Below are 25,011 nucleotides of genomic sequence, written 5' to 3' on the forward strand. Positions count from 1 at the left end.
AAGCCACATCACTGGCCTGTTTTAATTAGTGAACTGCATTGGGTTCAAATGAAATAATTTAAATATAATTCTGTAGGAAAAGAAACGCAACAGACACTGAGAAGAATACCTATCTGGCTCGTGAAATTGCAGGTTGATGGTATGAACTTCTGAAGTTCACTAAGCCATAAAAGATGGCCAAATAGATCAGCATGAAATAAGACTGCATTAACTTTCAAAAAAGTTATCAAATCATCCCAAAACTGGAGCATTTTCTTATCTTCCTTTAGGGAAACTCAGCTTATACTAAAAAGTATTAACACAGTATTAAAATAAAGTTTAATGTAAGACTAAATAATTTAGTTTGCATTTAATGAAACATGAATAAGGCACATATCTTAAAATGATGGTAAAATGTTAACTTATAGGACACCTATATGGCTCTGTCGTTTAAGCATCTGCTTTCTGCTCAGGTCATGATCCTAGGGTCCTGAGATCAAGTTCTGCACTGGGCTCCTTGCTCAGCGGGGAGTCTGCTTCTCCCTTGCCTGCTGCTCCCCCTGCTTGCGCTTTCTCTCTTTTTCTCTCTGACAGATAAATAAATAAAATCTTTAAAAAAAAAAGTTAAATTATAAAAATGTAATTTACATTCTATCATATGAATTGTTCCTATGTTGCTATAGTCTTTGTAATTACCATATTGGCAACATTTTCTTATAAAAATAACATGCATTCACTGTAGAAATGTTGGAAAATATTTTTTAAAAAAGTCACTCATACTGCCTTCACCTGGAGACAGTCGTGCACTATTATAACGTATTTCCCTCTGGCTTTCTGTGGGTGTACAACAGGCCTGGCTTCTCCTCTTCTCCTCCTAAGCCAAGAGCACACCGTGCACTGTCTTCCTTTATTTTAAAGTACTTCTTGAATGTTTGGGGTGAACAGAGAGTTTACTAAAACACTTATTAAGGGATGTCTTCCACTTAAAACCAGGTACAATCAGCAGGCTTGGGAGAAGGTGCCAAGAGAGAAACTGTCCTGGGGGTTTGTTATTTCTGGTCTCCAGGTGAGGCAGGTCTCAAAGAAAAGCCCAGTTTATGTAATTGGCATTGGAAGCACATACCAATATAGAAGTCAGGGAGGCAGAGTCACATAACCTCAAGAATTCAAAAAGACTGTTAAAGTTCTCTACTGATATTCCTGACAGTTACTTTCTCTGCCCCACAGCACCTTCCCAGACATATACGGGCCATATCGGACAAATGGTTGTAACACCCACACTTGACACTTCAAGGGACTAGAGCTCACCATTTCTCAGGACATCTCATCCCACCCTACACTGCTCATTTCTTCCCCGTATGCAACTGAATCTGGCTTCTCTATAACTCTCATCCTCTGATCCTAGTCCTACCTTCTGGAACAACATAGAATGAACCAATCCCTCTTCTGTCATTGTTCTTTAAGACAACGTATTTCTTTCCTGAGATGGAGCACCTGTTTCATTAACAGCTTCTCTAGTAACTTGTTTTACAGATTCTGTCATCCTGACCTACAGAATATGCTTTGGTTTTGCAAAGATGATTCCAGGAAGGACATGCCACCACTGAACACATTTCCGAAGATGAAGGCACCATGGAGGACAGACTCTAAGATACCCTCTGGGATGCCCGCCTCCTGGCATTCTCCCACCGTGAAATCCCTGTCCATGTTGAAATCCCTATCCATGTCCTGCTGCCTTCTTCTACTAATTGCACATAGCAAAGGTGATGGGATGCCACTCCCAGGATCACATTACCTAAGGCTATAACCTGTCTTACTAGAAGGCTCCCTTGTTAGGAGATTCTCCCTGGGTGAGAACAAGAAGCAAGAAGGGACGTCAGGAAGGCCCAAATGGCAAGAAGCTAAGGATAGCCTCCAGTCAAAATCCAGGAAGAAACCGGGGTCTTCTGTTCGACAATCCATTAGTAACTGAGTGCTGCCCACACCACGTGAGCTGAAAGGCAAAGCGGAGCCTCAGATAAAGTGCAGCCCCAGCTGACAACTTGGATGCACCCTTTTGAGATCCTGAAACAGAGAACACAGCTAAGCTGTACCCAAACTCCTGACCCATGGAACACAAGAGATAACACATGGGTTGTTTTAATTAAGTCTGGAGTCATACTGTCATGTAGCAACAGGTAACTCATACAGCCACGATATCAACATATATGAAAAGGCACCAATAAGGCTTCTTGGAAAAGATTAGTTTTCAAAATACAAATTTTCCCTCCAGGTAAAGTCATTCCGAAAGCAAATGATATGAAAAACCAACTAGAGTCGAATAGGAAACCTGTTTGTTAGCACTTACGGATCATGTACTCAGGTCTACCATGCAGGAGGCCGTTTATTTACCTGCTGTACTCAAACACAGAGCTCTGTCAAGAGCAAGCGAGATAAACAACTAAAGCAAGAATATTGCACATAATTTTGAAGTTTCTTGTGTGGATGCAAAAATAACAAAGAGACTTTCTGTTGCTGAGAGAAAAGTACACTTCAACTGTTTATTTCCCTTAATTTTCTGAAGTCATTTAGAAATAGCCTCTAGTATATCTCAAATCGAGGTATGAGAAATCATTTTAAGATTCAAACAATTTATAGGCCAAATGCATATCCTATGTCAGTCTTGCAAATAAAGACAATACATGATAAAGAAAACAGAGCAAAATAGCAAAAGAGCGACAGTACGCTACTTCCAGAATCAGGATCTATTAAAAGCAAAAATTAAAGCCAGGTCTGTTTCCCGCCTACTGGAGATGAAATTATCCATCTTCTGGAATATGTATGTTTTCTTTGATGCATGAAGACACGTCAATAATTCTTAGAAAAGTTCCATCACTACACAGATTTTCACATTTCTAATAACTCAAGCCAATTCTCTTATGCTAGAAACTCAACTAGTTTAAGTAGCAATGTTAATATTCAAAAACCGGATACCAAATTTCCAGGATTAAGATCTGTAAATAGTAAGAAATGATGTGGAGACAGGATATATACTTTAGACAAACGACTTCTTAAGAATGTATTTTTCTCTGGGAACAACATATACAATGGAGAGTCTTGTTCTGTAGAAGAAACTGGGGGTGCGAGGAAGGACAGACTAATACAGAAGTGCAGGGCTGCTGACTTTCCTGGTCCCAGACGTGATGTTGTTACTCTGTGATGTGAACGGGCATGTCCTTGGCTATTACATGAACCAACGGAAGCATTAAAATAAAGAAATAAATTACAAAAAAATACCAGATGACCTCTTATAAAAAAAAAAATAGATGGAATTATACTCATAGGTTTTGAAAAGGGTTTTATTTACCATTTCACTTACCATGCTTAAGTGGAAATGCTAAAAACAGGAAGGCATGCATTAATAAATCTTGTTTTTTATACTTATTATTTCATTTATTCTCAGAAAAAAGAGAATTGTGCATTTACCTACAGAGTTTTAGATCTTATTTGACATGACTTTATGATGAATTTAGGCAGAGCAATAAACACTTTTAAAAAATTTCCTTCCTGCCCTAAAATTACCCTCAATTACTTACATCTCTGTATCCATCCACTAGATTCCCAGAGATGTCTCCTGCAATGTCTCGACAACCAGCGGGGCAGAATTTGCTGGAAAAAGGAAATAAAGAATTGATATTTTATTAAATTACACTTAAACTAAAAAGTATAAATTATACTTAAATGTATTTTCTCTCCTCCATAGAATATGCAGGAGGAAATATTTTTTTTTAATTTTTTAATTTTTTTTAAAGATTCATTCATTTGAGAGAGAGAGAATCCTCAAGCAGACTCCGCACCGGGGGCAGAGCCTGACATGGGCTTGATTCCAGGACCCTGAGATCATGACCTGAGCCAAAATCAAGAGTCAGCCCCTTAACCAACTGAGCCACCCAGACACCCCAGGCATATTTTGTTTTAATAAAAAATCAGAAACTGACTTGTGAAAACACAGATTAATCTAAAATGTAAACCTGAAGGCAAGTTTTACACAATAATTATTTGTTTTATACAAGGATGCATTATTAATTCTATTAAACAACAAGCTTCCCTAATGTATCTTAACTGATTCAAAGGTGTCTAAGATATATTTTTTTATTTTTATTTATTTTTATTTATTTACTTTTTAAAAGTTTATTTATTTATTTATGTATTTTAGTAATCTCCACACCCAACATAGGGCTTGAACTCATGACCTAGAGATCCAGAGTTGCATGCCCTTTGGCCTGAGCCAGCCAAGCACCCCTCCAAGATATAATTTTTAAAAAGAAAATTCTAAACATTATACATAGCATGATCTTGTTTTTATAAAAAGATATGCTTAAAATATATAAAATAACAACTTGTGTTTTTCATGAATATAAAGAAGACAAGGAAGATTATCTCTGGATTCTCTCCAAGAACAGTATTTTGAGAAACTTTCACTTTCTGTGCCATTTGACTCTGTAATATCTTGATTCAGTCTACTAGCACTCACTCCCCAATAATAACTTAATGGAAACCACATATGAAAATTTAAATATTCTAGTAGCCACATTAATCAGGTAAAGAAAAAAGGCAGAACTAATAAAATATCCTAGCTAACCCAATATATTCAAAGTTTACCATTTCTACATGTAATGAACAAAAGTTTTTCAACAAGATATTTCCAGCCTTTTCATTCTGTATTAAGTCTTCAAAATCTGTAGTTTATTTTATACCCATAACATATCTGAATTTGGACTAGTCACAGTTTATAAGTCTTTTATAGCCACACATGGGTAGTGATGATCTACATTAGGTATAAATTACTTGTGTAATCAGAATAAAAGGTATACATATATTTTTCAGGTTTACTGTGATATAACTGCAAAACATAAGATATTTTAAATATATATCATGATGATTTGGTATATGTTACCCAACTAGTAAATTAATATATCCATCACCTCACATATATTAATATATAAATGTATATATTTAAATATACACACACACATATAACATATATATTTTTGGCAAGAACATTTAAATTCTACTCTCAGCAAATTTCAGGCATAGAAATCACTGTTATCTGCTACAGTCATGGTACACATTAGATTTTCAGACCTTATTCACTTGATGGCTGCATATATTTATATCTCTGTATCAGATACTTGACCAGTCATATCAAAGCCAATGCATAAAGACTATATAGACTCAATTAAGTTCAATTTTGCTGTCAAATGAATTTAGGTTTGCACTAATCAGGTATTGCCATCAAATGAGTTACAAAAACCTCTGGACTTATTATTATTATTTATTTATTTACTTGAGAGAGTGAGAGAACATGAGTGGGAGGGGCAGAGGAGACGGAGACTCTCAAGCAGACTTCACGCTGAGCACAGAACCCGGGCAGAGCTTGATCTCATGACCCAGCGATGATGACTTGAGCAAAAAGCAAGAGTTGGGTGCTTAACCGACTGCACCATCCAGGTGCCCCAAAATCTTTTGACTTTTAAAGCTTTCTACATTTCACAATCACAGATGAGGGAATGTGGACCTGTACTAGTCACACACCTCATCTTACCTAAACATTACAAAATGGCTGGGCTGTAGCCTATACAGACTGGCATCATAAGCCCGCAGACCTGAGTATATTCTCTTCTGTAGGACAGGAAAGGACCACTGATGTCCAGAGGCTGTATTGCCATTGGGACTCTATAGGTATGGCTGGAAAGATCTCAGAGAAGGCTGGCATTTGTCCATGATGAATGAACAGCAAGTTTATAGGGTAAATGTAATTATTGGTCATTTTAATTATTGTCTAATTATTTATATTATTGGCCACTTTCTTTTTTATCTGCTAGACTTAATATTAGTTAACACTAGACTTGATTCTGCATATAAAATAATCTCATTTACTAGCATATCCGAGATGGTCAGGACCATGGACGCTCATGCCTGACTGTCTGGGCATACTCATGAAGTGTGTAGCCCTGGGAGAGCTACTTAACTGCTTTGTGCTTCTGTTTTCAGGGTCTGACAGAACCTACTTTCAGGCCCACTGGAACATTCACTTGAGTTATTTATATGCAAAGCCTAGGGAGCTGTGACTGGCATGAAGAAAGCACTCTAAGGAGCTCTAGCTGTTGTTAGTGGTGTTACTGACAGTCTCCTCTAGACCAGTGATTCTCAACAGGGTGTGAATTTTGCCTGCCCTGGAAGACATCTGGCAATATCTGGAGACATTTTTGGTTATCACGACCAGCACACAGAGGGTGGAGGCCAGGGATACTGGTGACGGTGAATATCCAACAAGGCACAGCACAGTTCTTCATAACAAAGAATCATCTGACCCAAAATAACAATGGTGGCAAGGCTGAGAAATTCTGCTCCAGACTGCTTTTACTTTATAGACCAGGAAAGGTACATCAAAAAGATTCAGTAATTTTTCCACTTAAAGTAAAGCTGGAATCAAAAATTTCATCTCCTTTTCTCAGTAAGTTTCGCTTTTGTGAGAAAGACAAAATGAACTCCTTCTGAACATGAAGGAATTACCAAAAGTCACTTCCAAATGCTGGCCAAGTTAAAAACAAAACAAAACAAAACACTTTCTAGACTCCATTATGGCTCATTGGTACTCATAGTAGAACTCAGGGGTCAGCAAATTGTAGCTCATGGCCAAATCCACACTGCTATTTGTTTTTGTAAATAAAGTTTTATTGGAACACTGCCACACACATTTGTTTACATACTGTCCACGACTGCTTTCATATCACAGCAGCAACAGAAACTGTGAATAGATACAAAAGAGACTACATTGCCTGCAAAATTGAAAATATTTACTATCTGGCCCTGGACATAAAGTTTGCTGATCTCTGCTGTACAGGAAAGCATTTGTATTCATTACTTACAAAATAAATGACTTTAAAAACATTAAATACAAATAAGGTACTTTATCTGGTTTAATGTGAAGGAAAACATAATGTCCAGCAACATACACCTGCAGCACAGCCTGTACACTGTATTTACCTGTATTCTGTGTTCAAGTAATGGTTAGCGCGTTCCAAACACGTTATCAAATCTGTCACAAAAAAAGATAATTGCAATAAGGAAACTGAATGGAAGGATACTCATGCTAAAAAAAAAAAAAGAATTTTAAGTAATTTTAAATAAAAAAAGGATTTAAAATTTTTTTAAAAAGATTTTATTTATTTGAGAGAGAGTGAGGTGTAAGAGAGCACAAGGTGGGGGGTGGTGAGGGAGAAGTGGAGGGAGAGGGAGACACAGACTCCCTGTTGAACAGGGAACCCAATGTGGGACTTGATCCTAGCACCCTGAGATCATGACCTGAGCAGAAGGCAGAAGCTTAACTGACTGAGCCACTCAGGCACCCTTAAAAATGGATTTTTAAAAAGCATTTATTCACTATCTAGTTATTATCTGAATTTGTCCATTTAAAAATAAATTAAAACTGAGAATACTGTCTTCAGGATTTAACCGATTTCCTCCATTTCTCATTTCTACCACCAACCATGGTTTTTCAGCAATTGCCCAGTGAATGGTAACAGGAACTATTTCAAACAGAAAAACCAAAACTGGTTCATTACTGTCCACCACATGCCTACAAAGATCATGTGTATAATAACCTCCCTTGGCAAGAGGAGAACATTTTAAGTTAGCAGTTTAGCTAGAGGCATCTGAATGACCATGGAGCCACATGCTTATTGAGAATATAACCTTTCCACTTTGATCAGTCAGGACCAAGGACTTAAAAAAAGAGAATGCTCTTTGGGAAACAGAACTAAATAAACACCCAGCAATGGGCATGCTAAAATGCAATGGATTTTAATGCATTTAGATCAACCTAGGATAGTTTCCAAAATATTCCACACTGCTGCAAAAATTCTTTCTTTCCTTAACATATTCAGTAGTTTTTAGGGAGCAACATATGGTGAACGCTCAACCTGCTGGGGTCTGTTGGGATTGGCCAGATTTGATTGGCTGAGAGGGAAATGAAGGCGCACCCCCTTTCTAGAACATTTCTGCCAGCAGGGACCGAGAGTAGAAACTCTGGGTATGTCTGTGACCCTGGGCAGCCATGGAGTGTGGATACAGAAATCACCCTGGAGCACAAGAGGTCTGGACAAGAGGTCATGCTTTCCTTCCTCATCAGTTTTTATGCTCCCCTTCTCTCGTGCTCAAGTGTCAGCTCCAAGGTTAAGGCACACTGTGACAGTGACTTCACATGTGACTCATACTCCCATGCTTCCTCCATGCTGGTGCACTGTGTATGTGAGTGGATGCAGGGCAGGGCGTGGAGGGTAGAGGTGCCACTGGTTCAAAGGCTGTTCCCTAGGCTAAGAAATGTTGGGGAGGACTCCAGAGAATAACTAGACCTTAAAGTCCCAAAGATGCATCATCCAAGGTTTCTAAGAAAATGAGATCAACCTCTCTCACATAGGTCAATTGATCAATCTTGATAAAAGCATTCCAAGTTCAGACCTAACTGCTTACAAAGACACTGCATCCTTCTCTTTCTTCACATATTCTATACTTGGTCACAATTCTGTCCCATGATGGTGATAAAAGGAGCAAGAGGAATTCTTAGACAGACACAAGTTGACAGATCTGGCCACCTAGATCTGTACCACCAGATCTTCTGCTATACCTGGATGGTCACTGCTGGCATAGGTCAGCAAAAATCCCCGCCCCGAAATGTGGGATCCACTCTCAAAGCGAACAGTGACTTCGTTCGTGTTCAATAGGAGTTCTTTGGGGACAGGCAAACTTCCACAATATGGTCCTAAAAACAAAGCACACTTTTGGCACATTCAAAACTTAGACCAGCACAAAGAATTGGTATATGGTATTTTTTTTCCTTAAAGGTGAATTTTAGAAGACAACGCATATTTAAGATTGCAGTTGTTACCCAACTGAAATTTTGCTTATTATTAGAACTTATAATTAGTGCCTAAATGTGGACTTGATGATACTGCCAAGCCAAGGGGTGGGGGTGTGGCTAAATCTAGATAAGCAATAGGCTGAACTAGCTAATTGTGAACGACCCAAGAGATAGGTTTCAGTTTTTGTAAAAGACTAACAAAGGTCAAATACATTAGATAGTCAAGAAAATGTTTTCACAGAGGTGATATTCTAGGGGTCTCCTGAATTTGCTAGGAGAAACTCACAAATATTTTTTCAAGGAGTTTTCCAGAATTAAAAGACAGTTCAACGCAAGGTAACAATATTATTCTCATGCAGTTTACACATTTATTTCTCTCTTACAGTACCTTTTGGTTAACCCATATAATTTATTTTGATTTGCAAAATGAAGTTTATAAAAAACCAGAAGAAATTTCTAAAGGCTTTTGAAATACTGTAGTATAAATTATGCAATTAAGAGTACAGTACATCATTTCTAGAATAAGTTAGTTGAAAAGCAATAGGAAGCTCCATGAACTTTTAAAAGTCAAAATTAGATTTGGAACTAAAAAAGAAAAAAAGACCTTCCTCAAACTACTCAAGTTTAAGTTTAGTTTGTAAACTGTCCTCTTGAAAATCACATATGTAAGACATAGTAATTCTAAGAAAATAGGGATTAACAAGCGAAGTTTGAAGACAGGGGTTCTTCATTAACTTCTCCCCAAATAAAACAGTATGGAAGGAGTCAACAGCAACACCGGGTTAACAGTCCACAGTGACAGCCGTGTCGACAACAGGTTAAGGAAGGAGGAGGGAAAGAAAAAGGTTTGGAAGAGGATGAGGAACCCCCCACTAAGCATTTCTCTCCTGCTATATGGACTTCTCTTTTGTCCTGTCCAGGTCTCACATTTGGAAGATGTAATTAAATAAAAGAGAAATGTTGTGTGTTTATCTTCATGCCTCAACTCTCTGTTGTTCCCTATTATTAAATTATAGTGAAATCCAAATTAAAAATGATGACTTACCTCTTTAGAGATTACTCATCATATACAATTGTTTTACATGAAATAGTAGCAAACTGCTTAGAACAGCACCTAGCATATAATGAGAGCTGCAGACATACTTAGTAATTAGTATAAGTAGTTAAATAAATGAATGAATGAATGAATACATTAAGAGAAACAAATAAATAATTTCTATTTTCCTTTTAGACTATGTTCCGTGGGGTGAGAAACTTTTTTATCCATCACTTAATCACCAGCAGCTTATACGAGACCTGGTATGTGGTGGCCTTCAAACATTGTTAGAACTGGAATAAAGTTAAATGTTTTTCTGTTTGTAACAGTTTTGAAAAGCCAAACCTGATTATAAAGATGCATGAAAGATTTAATCCTGGCATTATAAAAAATCATGAAGAAGTCAGGAAGAGAAATGTGGAAAAGCAAGAAAGGAAAGAAAATCATTAGTGTAATAAATATATGTTAATATACATTAACAGTGCTTGCAGCATGGTAAAGAAGCAATTTATATTAAATCCATTTTTTGGTAGAGTTATGTAGAATAAACATTTTTTCACAATTAAAGTGAGTCAGGTTACTATACTTGACTTTTGCAACTTTGTTTTACATATGTTAGAAATTCCTTTGTTCTCTGCACAGATCAGTGCAAATCTAAGAATAAAAATGAAATAACAAGTAATGTGTTGCTATTGGTAAATCAGAATATTTTTCTAACCACACTTATCTTTCCCAGGAGGAAATAATAGTGTATATATTCCTCTCCAAACCGTGATAATGATACAAATCCCTCCTCCAGTTTCTGCAGCATTCCAATGAGTCCTAATAAACAGTGAGGGAAGCAAATCTAAACTGATGATCAGTGAGAACTTGTTTGGATTTTTCTAGTTCAAATACATTTTGTACTAAATTATATATGTAATTTTAAGGTGTACTGTATATTCATTTGATACACTGGTATACTTTAATATGATTGTCATTATAAGGATAATTAGCACGTCCATCATGTTACATAATTATTTCTTTTTGTAGTTGGAATAATTAGGTCTAGTCTCTTAGTAAGTTTGGCATTCATACAATTGACCCTCAAACAATGTGGTGGTTAGGGATGCCAACCCCCGCGTAGCTGACCATGTAGCTGAAAACCCATGGATAATATTTGACTTTCCAAAACTTTTTTTTTTTTAAAGAAATTTATTCATTTTAGAGAAGCACAGGCCCATTGGGGGGGGGTGTGTGGGCAGGGATTAGGAAGGTGGGGGAGGGGCAGAGGAAAGAGAAACTCTCAGGCAGACTCCCAAGGATGGGGCTCAATGGTGGGTGGGGGATGGGGGGTTTCAATCCCAGGACCCCAAAGTCATGACCTGACAGAAAATCAAGAGTTGTTCACCCCACTGACTGAGCCACCCAGGTGTCCCTCTTGATTCTCCAAAAACTTAACCATAACAACCTACTGTTGACCAGAAGCCTTACCAGTAAGTGATGCAGTCAATTAACACATATTTTGTATATTATATATATTATATACTGTATTCTTATAATAAAGTAAGCTAGAGAAAAGAAAGCATTAAGAAAATCATAAGGTAGAGAAAACACACTTACAGTACTGTATTAGAAAAATTCATGTGTAAGCAACCTGCATAATTCAAACCTGCATTGTTCAACAGTCAATTTCAATACTGCGGTCTATTTTCACAATACTGTGAATTAGATTGAAGCATATTTACTCCTCATTGCAAGCCCGTACCCTTAAATAACATCAATCTGCCCACCCCAGCGCACCATTGTCCCCTGGTAACCACGCCCTTTTATTCTGTTTTTATGAGCTTGGCTGTTTAAGATTCCACATATAACTGATATCATGCAGTACTTATCTTTCTCTGTCTGACTTATCTCACTTAGCATAGTGCCCTCAAGGTCCATTTCTATTGTTGTAAATGTCAGGATGTCCTTCTTTCTCATGGCTAAATAACTGGAATTTTTTTTTTTTTTTTTTTAGATTTTTATGGAACATTTGAAAGGAAAGCTTGCAACACTGCATATATCTTCCACAAAGAGACAAGAGTGCATGTCATCATGCTAGGTTGTTACACAATACATATAACTTCCTACCCACCCAAAACACAAAACTATAGTAAAACTCTAATTTGGTTGTATCCTCCCACAGTCATGATAGGAATGTAAATATTCCTGGAAGAAGTTCAAAGATAAAATGTAAACACACACACTCCTTCAATCACTTTTACCCCCTCAGGCACCAGTCTCTCTTCCACTATAAGTAAACCCTAGATAGGATGGGATATACCCTCTCCGTATCAACACAAGATTTAAACTACTCTGTTAGGGTCCTCACCGCTCAACCATCCCCAGGGGCAGAGGCAGCATTACGCAAGCAGGGAGACTCGAAGTCCAAGTCCAACCCTGCCTGTTGTATTGCCTGTAGCAAAACATCCATTATTTCCTGTCTGAAGGCCTGACAGATAGACAGATTCCTTCTCACAGAATGGAAGTTAATAACTGCATTCTTCGAGTTACAAGGGAAAAGAGACTGACTGGTGGTAAGAGGGAAAAATAATGAATGGGTAGGCACTGAAGGAACCGACCAGTCTGTCCCAATCAGCGTTTTCAGTTTTTCAGCCAAACTCTATGGAGGATTATAGCTCTTCTTATGACAAAGCCATCCTCCGCCCATGCCTGGCCATACAATGTGTTTCTCTGTTAGTATTCTCCATCGAGGCTTTTAAAAAGGGGCTAGCTTGTATTTCCACATTCCCAAAGACAACTCCAAAGGAAACCCAGTATTGGCTTGGTGACTTCTAAAATGATCATGGTGTGGTCTCCGTCCTGAGCCCCTGTCCTTCTGGAAGGGGTCTTAAGAACAGTAGCAGACCTGAACAGAGGACTCCCAGTTCTGGATGCATGTGTGCTTCACACCTGGCCTGGCCATGCTGTGTGTTCTGCAGCACATGGACTTGCTAACTTCCATCTTCCCTCCCCTCGGTCACAGTCAGGGAGGTGGGTTCCATCTCACTCTGCTGTCTCCAGTTCCCATCAGACTGAGGCACTGGGGAAAGGCAGTTCATCAAGCAGGCAGACAAATCAGGAAAAATAAATACCTCTACCTTTTGTGAAATAAAATTGGTAGCCCTGGATTGTGGGAAGAGCCCTCAGTGATACCGAATGGAATAGTGTTGTGGCATTTGGCACCGCATGTGAGACCAAGACCTAGCAGACAATGCACTGATTCCATGCACAAAGGAAGAAGGGGCCAGGAACCGTAGGAGCTGCCTTCACTGAGCACAGTAGGCCAGTTCCTCTCAACACATCCCTTGTTTGGAGCTACTGTTCCATGAGCAGCTGTGGGGGAAACCTTTCATCTTTCCAAGTGTGAATAAAAGAAAACTGTCCTACAAGGAAGAATGAACTGTCTGCCCGAGCCAAGCCCAAATCCTCTTGTTCTTCTGGCAGTCTTGACAGTCCATTCCGTACCGCGATTTATGCCACGACAACATTCTCTGTGGACTGTCGCAGACGCCACATTACAAGGCAATAACAGTTTGGTTAATGACTGCTCCAAGCCATGTCAGGCGGCTGTGTGCTTTTCATCTTGAAACAGATGACACTAACTTATTGTTTCGTCTGCGAGAAGGATGTGCTTAAAAACTGGGGTACATGCCATTTAGAAGCAAAAATAAACACAAACCCAGGGACCGCCTCCCCATCCTGATGCATACTCTCAGTGGTGAGAAACAAGAGACCTGACTCTTGAGAGATCGGTCATAAATTAAACAGCAAGAAGACAATGTCCTAAAAACTTTCATCAACCTTATGAACACCCTCTACAGCACACATGTAATTTCTCACGAGAGAGAAGAACCTGATAAGCCTAAGTGACCCGTCCCACGAGTGTCCCAGCCACACGGCACATAACCGGCGGCCAGGAAAGTGGCTGCTGGCGCGGCCCACGTTTGTACTGGGAGGCGTGCTGATGAGGCAATCTCTAGAAATGCTGAAGCTGCAAACGCCTTTACACTGGCATCTGTTTCCCACTTGCTTTTTCATTGCAGTCAAACGACATGGTTTGTCCTGGCTCGCAGACTGAAATAGGGTCATCGTACAAAATTACAGAATTTTCAGGGCCATTTTCTTCAAAAAGGAAGGGAATTAGCATAAAAAAAGGATATTCCTGGATGGTGCTATTAAAACCATAGTCACGTAAGAATGTAAGTGGCATCCCTGGAGAGTTCTGGTCTCTGGTTCCCAGACAAAAATCAGTGACAGATGATAAATGAATCAGGCAGATTTCAAGACAAAGGTGTGGCTTTCCTTGAGGCTCCGGGCTCAGGTCAAGAAACGCCTTAAAGCTAGAGCTCAGAGGGGCGCCTGGGTGGCTCAGTGGGTTAAAGCCTCTGCCTTCGGCTCAGTTCATGATCCCAGGGTCCTGGGATCGAGTCCCACATCAGGCTCTCTGCTCTGCGGGGAGCCTGCTTTCCCCTCTCTCTCTGCCTGCCTCTCTGCCTACTTGTGATCTCTGTCTGTCAAATAAATAAATTAATATTTAAAAAAAAAAAAAAGTCTAGAGCTCAGAACCCACCTAGGCCGTTACTCCTCTCCCAACAAAAGATGGCAACTGACACTAAATGACAGTGTTTCCGGGGAAGGGTCTGGCAGAAAGGAGGAGGGGGACGAGGCCCATAGCTTTTTCTCCTTGAGGCTTATGGTTATGTCAATGAGACACCTTGTGTGGAAGGGTCTGGCTGATAGAAGTTTAGGATGCTTTCTGACTTCTATCATGGCATAAAAGACAAAACAAAATAAAACAAAAACAAATAAACAAAAAGCAGTCCTTCTCAAGTAGACCCAATTGGAGGAGAATGAATGTACTTCAGAGGCCCAAAAAACTTTGCACAAGCTAGGAATTTCTTTGAAGGCTGTTTTTTAGTATTATTTTTAAAAGTCGTGAAAATTTTGCATTCTTCATAATATGTCTGGGAGACATAAACCACTTAGAAAATAGACGCTACCAATCTTGTGTTTTTTCCCTATTTAGGATTTTTCTAAAAATCAACAGACAAGGCATAATGATTAGATCTTAATGCAGTGTGCCCGATATGTATCATTCCAAAAATTATCACAGAAAACTTGTTGTAATCAAAACACTTAGCCTCTTTTCCCCATTTCTCTTGTTCCCAGCATAATGTAATGTAATGGCTGGCTTCACACTGCTCTACTTCTAGATCACTGACCTAGAAGTGATCTAGAATGGTTAAAAAAATACTGGGAGTGGAAGTGGAAGTACAGGAAGTGGAAGAGAACAATTCTTGAACTTCCTGGTTTTTCTATATCTCAAATCATGAGGCAGATCAATTCAACCAATTCAACCAATTCACCATTTGATTCCTGTGGCAAGCTGGTTTCTTCCTATCCCTGACCACAATACCTCTTGAAGCATTTTGGCTACAAAGCATTTCTTTGAAAGCTTATATTTATACTAATACTTGTCATGTAAGTGATTTCTCAGAACTCCATCTTATTCTCAGGATACCCCGCTGGGGAGGCCTGGAGAAGTTTCCATCTCTTCTAGCAAATGACAGACAAAACTACAGCTGAGGTCTTCTTATACACAAGCTGCTGGGTCAGATGGTTTCAAGGACATTACTGGGTTCAAGAGCAGAGTCGCTGGAATCAAATGCCCACACTCACATCCCAGGTCTAGGAAAGTGATAAGCAAGTTACTTGACCTATTTGAGCTTCGGTGTTCTTAGCTGTGGATGTTAATAACAGGCCCAACCTCAGGGCTATCAGGACAGTTGAATGGGTTAGTTAGTCTCAAGAACTAAGCCCAGTGTAGAGCATATACTGAATGCTCAAGTGTAAGAGCCTTCTACAGCTCTTCATGGTCTTTTCTATAGAACAAATAGAATCCTAAAATTTTATGTAAATCAAGTCTTTTTTTAAATCAGAGGAGATACTTACAGATCAAGGAATACAGTGTGAATCAAGATACTTTATCTTTTGTGAAAATCCAGATTTTTTTTTAAGAGAGAGAGAGAGAATGTGTATGCGGGTGTGGGGGTAGGGTAGGCAGAGGGAGAGGGGGAGAGAGAATCTTAAGCAGGCTCCATGCCCAGCAGGGAGCCCCAAATGAGGCTCTATCTCATGACCCTGAGATCATGACCTGAGCAAAATCAAGTCACTTAACTGAGCTACCCACATGCCCCCAAAAGGCATATTTTTAAAAATATATGTTTGCCAAAATCAAGCTACATGCAATCAGACTCATTGATGAATTGTATGAATTAATGAATTAATTAATTCAGTGAGTATGTACAAATGCAAGAGTGTGCTAAGCATACTCCAGATAGTGAAAAAATGACTAAAATGCAATTCCTTGCTCAGGTAACCCTATATCTGGTAGAGAAGCTAACATAATGATCTCAAACTGAGATTGGTCTCCAGTAGCAAAGGCTTAGAGAATCAACACAAGTGCCAGAAAGGGAGTAACTGATGCTGCTGGACGTCCAAGAAGGCTCTGGGGCTCCGGGGTAAGTAGCAATGGATCTGGTTTATGTGTATGTATGTGTGTCTGTGTTAGAAGGGGCAGGAAATGCAGGGGAAGGAAAAGAGACCTATGGGAGGAACACGGTCAACAAAAATACCATTGCAGGAAGTTGTATGTATAATATGTCCAGGAAAAGGCACAGATACAGGGAGACTCAGCAATGAGGCTGGAAATGGGGATGGGGAGAAGAGTCAGGGAGCCTTGAAGGCCACGCTGACAAGTTTCTGCAGATAGGAGGGTACAATTAATAATTTTTGAAATAAGGAAAGAAAGAAATTATAATTATATTCAATGAGATAACCTTGGCCAGCCTGGCAGGACCAGAGACTGGCAAAAAAAGAGAGGGAAACATCAGGAGGCTCTTTCCATAAGAAACAGATACAAAGACATGGGCTGGCAGTGAAATAAAAAAGCCAAACTGAGCAAAACGACCTGTGGGCTTGGAGAGTATGTTTTCTGCTCATCTCACGAGGCTGGATGGAGAAGATCTGTACAGGGAGCTATTTCCAGCTCAGGGAACCCCTGCCATATGCTTGGAAGGATTTAGGCAAACTCAGGTGACCAGGAATGCACGGGGAGGGCAGGGTGTGCTGCTGCAGCTCAGCCTCTACTCGGTGGCAGGGAAGAGTTCAGGGTACTGAGGGGACCAATGTGTTTCTACACTCTTAGAGCTCTTAGACAAAGAATAAGCTGAGTGCAAGGCCACTGAGGGGGGTGGGCAGGGGGAGGGTGGAAAGGGAGAAGGAAAGGGGGAGGAAGGAGAGGTGGAGAGGAGGGAGGGTGATGATGGCCAACATTTGCTGAGTGTTTATTTTGTGCCAGGCATCGGCATCATTCTTTTAAGATACACATATGTGCCTCCAATCACCCAAAGATGGTAGATAGTCCTAGTTTGCCCATTTTATTATTTTTTAAAGATTATTTATTTATTTATTTGACACAGAGAGAGAGAGAGAGAGCATGAGCAGCAGGGAGGAACAAGGGGAGATGGAGCAGCAGGCTGCCTGCTGAGAAGGGAGCCCAATGCAGGCCTTGATCCCAGGACTCTGGGACCATGACCCAAGCTGAAGGCACACGCTTAGCCGACTGAGCCATCCAAGCACCTCATTTTGCCCATTTTAAAGATAGGGGAACGGAGATATGGAAAGATAACATGATTTGCTCACAGTTAAGCAATTAATAACTGAGCATACAGCAGCAACCTGAAGGCAAGCAGTCTAATTCCAGAGGCTGCACTCTTCAGCACAAGTGAAGAATCCCGGCAGAAATGACAGTGCCAATCTCAATGCATGCTGAAGGCCAGCCTTTTTTCATGGATCCTCAGTGACCCAGGTAGGGAAGTCTGAGAAGCCAGTATTTAGTTCCACCCACATTCTTCCAGCAAGTCCTTCAGGGGGTCCAGGGACGACCCTGAACTCCACACATCAAGGGAAGACCAACTTTCAGGGGAAACTGGAATCCAGTCAATCTTCTTGAAATATCAGGGAAACAGAAATGACAATTCCTCTGGGGTCCCTGAGAGCAGGCCCTTTCTGGTTAGCATGACTGGAAATGAAACTTAACCATAGGATGAGTCATAAAGAGTTTTAGAGTTGAGAATAATGACCTTCACTATGAATTCACAGCCCTCCCTCTTCAGTGTCATAAATAAAAGTTAAATATTTTATACTTGAAATGTAAGTATTTTGGTACGACACAGTGTCTAAATTAGCATCTGCTTTCGCCCAAGTTTAAGGTATTTTAATGTTATTTAAATGTTTATATAATTAACCCATTATTAGTTTACATCATGACTATAAAAGGCTAGAAATCGAGAATCAGTACCAAAGCAGCAATCTGAACTGTATAATACAACAATTTTAAATCTTAAGATATATCATGTAAATAGATTCTTTGTTTTAATCTTCAGATTCAGGCTTAAAATGAATCTGTTCAATCCTAGGATAGCATTGGCTATCCTCAGTGAAGTCTCTTTGGCCTCATGCGTCCAAATATAAGATGAACTCTGTAAAGAAAAAATTTACATTTTTGCACAGTCTCATATTACACTGACCTCTTTGAACAAGGCAGAACTGTTTGGGGAAGACACCCGACGTAACTTAAATGAATGTAGTTTCGAAAGCCAAAAAAAGTCCACCTGAGGAAAGCCTTGAAAAGGGACCCAAAGAAAACAATGCAGACTTACTTCGCATTCCTCAGGAGACAAGGGACCTCACAATTTTTAATGCCGGACATTTTTGCAAACAAGCCTTTCAAAGATCACTTTAAAAAGGGATCATGTTCTATTTTCCAAAAATGCATAATCTGAATTTAATCATGAGGAAACACTGAACTAACCCAAGGCAACAGGCATCCTACAAAATAAACAGTTGAAACTCTTCAAAACTATGTAAAGAGACAAAGTAAGAGGAGGAACTCTCCCAGGTTAAAGCAGAATGAGGAGTCATGACAGCAAAATGCTTGTGACCCTAGCTTGAATCCTAGAACATAAAAGAGACATGAATGTTTCTTTGGAAGGTAGTCCCAGCTTCTTTGGTCTCCTAAACAAACAAAAGTCCAGAATTCCCTCAGTTATAGTAAAAACAACCTCTACTAAGCAAACTATGATATTTCCTACAGATGTTTTTTTTAGCCAGGATATAAGCACACATGTTGGTACCTGTGTTTTAGAATCAAAATGTTTTGTTAAAAGTAAAATTTGTGTTTAAGAATGTCTTTAAAAATTTATTTTGTTCTTTTTTTTTTTTTTCAAGATATTATTTATTTATTTATTTGAGAGAGAACATAAGCAGGGGTGGCAGGGGACAGGGGGAGAGAGAGAAGCAGCCTCCCTGTTAAGCAGGGAGCCCAATGCTGGGCTCGATCCCAAGACCCTGAGATCAAGATCCCAGCCAAAGGCAGACGCTTAACTGACTGAACCACCCAGATGCCCCCAAAACTCATTTTGTTCTAAAAAAAAAAAAAAGAAAACCCACATTTTCCAAAGTAAGGTTGATATTGTTTACTTTGTCAACTTTGCTGCTTCCTGGCTGTCTCAAGGGTATTTTGAAAGGAAGAGTCTATGTCTTCACTCAGTAATAAATATATATGTAATCCTTCTACCTGATGTTGAATCTGAAATATCAACTATTATTATAATACCTAACAAACAGAATAATAATCCTACCTTGTCTATATCAGGCCTTTTTTTTTTTTTTAAAGATTTTATTTATTTATCTGACAGACAGAGATCACAAGTAGGCAGAGAGGCAGGCAGAGAGAGAGAGAGAGAGAGAGAGAGAGAGAAGCAGGCTTCCTGCGGAGCAGGGAGCCCGATGCGGGGCTCGATCCCAGGACCCTGAGATCTGACCCAAGCCAAAGGCAGCAGCCCAAACCACTGAGCCACCCAGGCGCCCCTATATCAGGCCTTTTAAAAGCAATGAGATCAAGTGTATATTTTGCCTGATTACTGGGAAAGCTGGTATGGCTTATACTTGTTTACAGTGCATTTTACTACCCTGAGTGTGGATTACAATAGCACCCAAAAGTATACGAACCAAACATTTAAAAGAAAACTGGCAGGCAGGATGAACCATTACACGATGGTTAAAAGCATACAACTCCAGCATATTCACAATTGTTAATGCAATCACATTCCAAGTACTTCCATTCTTGGCAGAGCTTACAAACACTAATGCCAAAAAACATTACTCTTTTTCAAAACATTAACTCCATATTCAAAATTGTGATAGCATTGAGCCTTAAAATCTCTTGGCATGGGTTTTAATAATTAAGTGGTTAATAAAAAAATTGAGTTGGATAAACTAAAACTATTCGGCTATTTCAGCCACACATGTAATCATTAGAACCATCACAGATGGGAATTTCAGAGAGGTATTCCACAACATTCTTTCCCCACCGCTGTGGGCACTTTCCACCACCCCCGCCAGCTCAGACTAGTGTGGTGGATCCCTGGGACCTCGGAGGAACACTAGGGCTCCCCCTCCGCAGGCAAGCCAGGTCCTGTGGCTACACTGGCTGCAGAATGGCCTCCCACTGTCCCGCTGCCCCACAGCAACACCCACCCTGAGCGGGGGCACAGGATGGCAAAACACTCCTACCTCCCCCGTGCTCCTTAGGGAAGTTCAAACTGACCAGGGGACTATTTTAACTAAGTTAACAAAGGAAATCTATTCTGCATTAACATTTCTTTTTTCTAGTTTCTAAAAAAGTTATTATTTCTCTGATTTTGCAAGAGAGGGAGAGAGAGCGAAAGAGCAAGAGAGCGAGCATGAGAAGGACCTAGGAGCAGCGGGAGAATCAGACTCCCCGCTGAGCAGGGAGCCTGATGTGGGACTGGATCCCAGGACCCTGGGGATCATGACCCCAGCCCTAGGCAGATGCTTAAATGACTGAGCTACCCAGGCATCCTGTATTAACAACATATCAACTTATGTTTGTGAGGGAAAAAATAGAAAATAGAACACAAAACAATACCAAGAGTTAAAACTTCTAAAGCCTCACTATAAGATTCTGCTGAAGTTACATGGTCTTATTTTATTGGAAGGTTTTTTCCTATTGTCAGAACATTAGCATATATTCATATTTTACCTAACACTATATCATAAGCAGCTTCCCATCTTAATAATCTTTTAAACTAATACATGTTTCATATGCCAAGTAATTGTAACATGTTTTAGTTAACTGGTTTGTCACTGAACTTGTTGATTCACTTTATTAAAAATTCATTTATTCATTGAGTAGATCTACGACATTCAAAACACTGGACCAGGGGCACCTGAATGGCTCGGTGGGTTGGGCCACTGCCTTCGGCTCAGGTTGTGATCTTGGGGTCCTGGAATTGAGCCCCGCGTCTGGCTCTCTGCTCAGCGGGGAGCCTGCTTCCCCCTGCCTCTCTGCCTACTTGTGATCTCTCTCTCTCTCTGTCAGATCAATAAATAAAATCTTTAAAAAAAACAAAAAAACCAAAAAACTCCACTGGATTAAATATTATAAGTACATGTATATGAGTAAGTGGGTCCTTTCAGAATGCTCTTCAAAATAACAAAAGACACAAACATATATATGCAACACACACAACATACACAGTATACACTTTCTATACCTTGTATTTAATTTTTAAAAAACATTTAATTTTTAAAAAAATATTTAAGCATTTAATTTTTAAAAAATTAATTTAATTTAATCTTTTTACTTTTTAATTAATTTTTAATTTTAAGAACTATTTAATTAATTTTTTTTAATAAGCATTTAATTTTTAAAAAATATTTTTATGGGACTAAAATACCCTAATTTTCCTTCCAGATATTTCTTTTATTGCTATTTCTCTTATACTTGTCTGCTGGGTTTGTCTAGGCATGGAAATCTTTAAAGTAGCCACAAAAGAAAAATTCTGAGCATCATTAAATATTTTATCTTAAGAACATCCCTAGCCAAAAGTATTATTAGTTCTGCCTACATTTTAGACAAAATTGCTGTATAATATAATACTGGGCTAAGAATGTGTTGTGGTTTTCTTTGAGTTGTGGGACGGGAACCGAGGAGCAGACATCTGGAAACAGGTATCTGAGCCACAAAGATATGGATACAAATTCTCCTTTCATATCTTAACTAGTTGTGTGATCTTTGGCGTATTAGTCAAAAACAAAAAAAAAAACAACTTATTGTGCTTTCGTTTCCCTGCTTGTAGAAAGGAATTAATAACATTTACCTTCAAGGTGGATATAAGGATCCAGAAAATCTATGTAAGGGTCAACCATGTGCCTGGCATAAAAACAGACACTGAACATGTTTATTTCTACAATGAGCACAAACTCTGTTTTTAAAAGATAAAGCTAACTGGTATATAGAAAAAATTATAAAGAGAAAAATTAATTTACTTGGCTTTACTTCTACAGGTGAATTGTAATTCATTACCCATTTCCCAGTGAAGGTTCTAAGCCTTGAAAATTCGAGAAATCTAGACATAGAGGGGTCAGTGCCCTGAAGCCAAACACAATCACCTCAGAACCTAGCTCCTACCATGTCACTAATCCTATGTGTTTCCTCTTTTCTGTACATTTGTGAATATACATGGGAGACGAGGAAGTAAATTCACAGTGTGGGAAAGCAACATCCACTGTCCAGTCCTGCTTTGGGATGATTTGCTCCCCTTTCTTCTCACCTCACCTGATTTGAGAGAGGCTGACGGCAACAGAGCCGACTACTCAGCTTCTCTGTCAGCAGACGGAATTAACTGCTCCCCTTCCAGGAAAGGTGACGGTCCCTGGGAGACACCAGGGTGGGCAAGCTGTTTCTGGCCCCTCAGTGTTTTGCCTCACATCTTCCAGGAGGGCTCTCTCTGATCCACCGTCCTCCCCTCTGAATGTGAATGACATTTTCTGGCTGATGAGGGATTCCCTGAAGAGTGCTTCCACACATTAATACACACGTGATCACCAGTAAGTGTTCCCAGGGCTTCCAACATCCCTCAAATTCTCATGGTTCTCGTTTTTTTTTTATAACGATTTTATTTATTTGAGAAAGAGAGAGCATGAGTGGGAGGAGGGGCAGAGGGAGTGGGGCGGGGGAAGCAGTGAGCACGGAGCCCCACTCGGGGCGGATCCCAGGACCCCAAGATCACGACCTGAACCAAAGTGAGATGCTCGATCGACTGAGCCACCCAGGCACCGCTCATTTTTCCCATCTGAATCAAGTTTAAAAGTTGCAACCAATTATATGAAATAAACTGTCTTTAGTCTGTCAGAGTAATTCAGCTATCATTAAAATGACATAAAATCCCAGGGATAAAAAATTCTAGATTGTTTTTTTCCCATGGGGGCTGGATAAGCACAGACCTCTGAATGGTCTGCGGGCTAGTCTGGGGTTCCATGCTGGGAGGCACCAGGAGAGAGGAAACATATGTGTCTGCATGCAAAGCTAAAGACAACATTGAAAAGTATTTGTGTTTGAGAAACTGCCTGCAGAGCTAGTAGGCCGATAAAACCTGTATCATTTTTGGAGCTGTACGTATAGAGTATTTCCATAAACCTCTAACCTCAAAAGAAACTGTATATAAGATTTTGTCTTTTATTTTTGGATTGTCTAAACCTAAGCTCTTTCCCTGGACCCAGGATCACGGGGTCACTGTTGCAGTGATTTCAGACTCCAGTGTGCTAACTGCACACCCCAAAGCACAAAAAAGCTTGATTTCAAAAGATTATTTTGGAAACTGTCCTCCGTATCTGCTGTTCCCTTATCCAGAAAATTCCGATGTCAGACATATGTACACAGTCCATTCCCTTGAGTCATTCGGGTCTCTTGCTCAAATGCTCCCATACTGGAGAAGTCTTCCTGACCATCCAAGTTGAAGCAGTAGAAACCCACTTAAAAACAGGCTCTATACAACCTTCAGATGCCCTATTTTTCTTATTCTTATTCTTCTTTCTCACTGCTTCTCCTATGATAGATACATTTGATTTTCCATTTCCCCTCCCTACCAATGCAAGCTCCATGAAGGAGGAACTTAGTTCTTTTCACTGCTGTATCCCACAGAGTTCCTGAATACATGCTTGCCGTTCAATAAATATCTGTCACACGAATGAATGACTTGTAGATGTTTTAGTCAAGTGCCATACATCTCCAATTCTCTTCCCAGCGAGATACACACTCAAACAGTGCTTCTGGGGCACACACGAGGCCAATGCTGAATCCTCTCAGATGTCTTTACCACAGCTTAGGAAGCAAGTGTACCCATGGGAGCTACCCTAAGAGTTGACAAAAGGCAAGCTTCTCTTCGAATCTTCCCAGGCTATACACTCATCAACATACGACTTGCCCTCCCTCCCAAGCTTCAAATTACTTCATGCTCACAGAAACCTAGACCTCTTTTCTTACCATACTGATCAGAATTGGTGGTGAAGAGAAGGTAGTCAGAAGCACAGGTCTGGGATTCAATATCCAAATCTCCTAGCCTCAGGATCAGTTTCTTCCCTTTTGGTACTCTGATGGTCTTTTCACAAACCGTGTGATTGGGGTAAGTCCCTGGGTAATTCTTGGACGTCATGGTGCCACTGTCCTGATAGGTCACTATGTGCCCACAGCCATCACCTGGTAAAGAAAAAGAGAATGAAAGGAGTGACTTTAATTCTTACTGAGAATTGGGGCACCTGGGTGGCTCAGTGGTTTAAACCTCTGCCTTCGGCTCAGGTCATGATCTCGGGGTCCTGGGATCGAGCCCCACATCGGGCTCTCTGCTCAGCGGGGAGCCTGCTTCCCCCTCTCTCTCTGCCTGCCTCTCTGCCTACTTGTGATCTCTCTCTGTCTATCAAATAAATAAATAAAAATCTTTAAAAAAAATTCTTACTGAGGATTGAGAGAGTCTAGTACAATCTCCAAGTCATGTATGTTATTCCTTTTTCATAGAGGGAAACATGAAGAAGAAGGAGGAGGAGGGGAAGGAGCAGGAGGGGGAGGAGGAGCAGAGGGAGGAAGAGGAAGGAGGAAAGGAAAGAAGGAAGAGGGGGAAGGAAGAAGATGAAGAAGAAGGAGGAA

The 25,011-nt window shown here is 39.9% G+C and overlaps 1 protein-coding gene across 3 annotated transcripts in view; it reads right to left on the reverse strand.

Moving 5' to 3' along the window:
- The window catches only part of DCBLD1 (discoidin, CUB and LCCL domain containing 1), a 67,486-nt gene that overhangs the window by 19,538 nt on the left and 22,937 nt on the right, over positions 1-25,011 (reverse strand). For 2 of the 3 annotated variants that reach the window (XM_082729435.1, XM_082729437.1), the window contains exons 2-5: positions 24,355-24,567; positions 8,648-8,782; positions 7,009-7,060; positions 3,555-3,627 (exon numbers count right to left, since the gene is read on the reverse strand). In XM_082729435.1, the coding sequence (XP_082585561.1) occupies positions 3,555-3,627; positions 7,009-7,060; positions 8,648-8,782; positions 24,355-24,567 (473 nt within the window). The remainder of the gene's footprint in view (positions 1-3,554; positions 3,628-7,008; positions 7,061-8,647; positions 8,783-24,354; positions 24,568-25,011) is intronic. The other variant, XM_082729436.1, reaches the window with a different exon arrangement.

The sequence above is a fragment of the Mustela nivalis genome (genome assembly GCF_964662115.1).
Source record: "Mustela nivalis genome assembly, chromosome: 5".
Taxonomy (NCBI): domain Eukaryota; kingdom Metazoa; phylum Chordata; class Mammalia; order Carnivora; family Mustelidae; genus Mustela; species Mustela nivalis.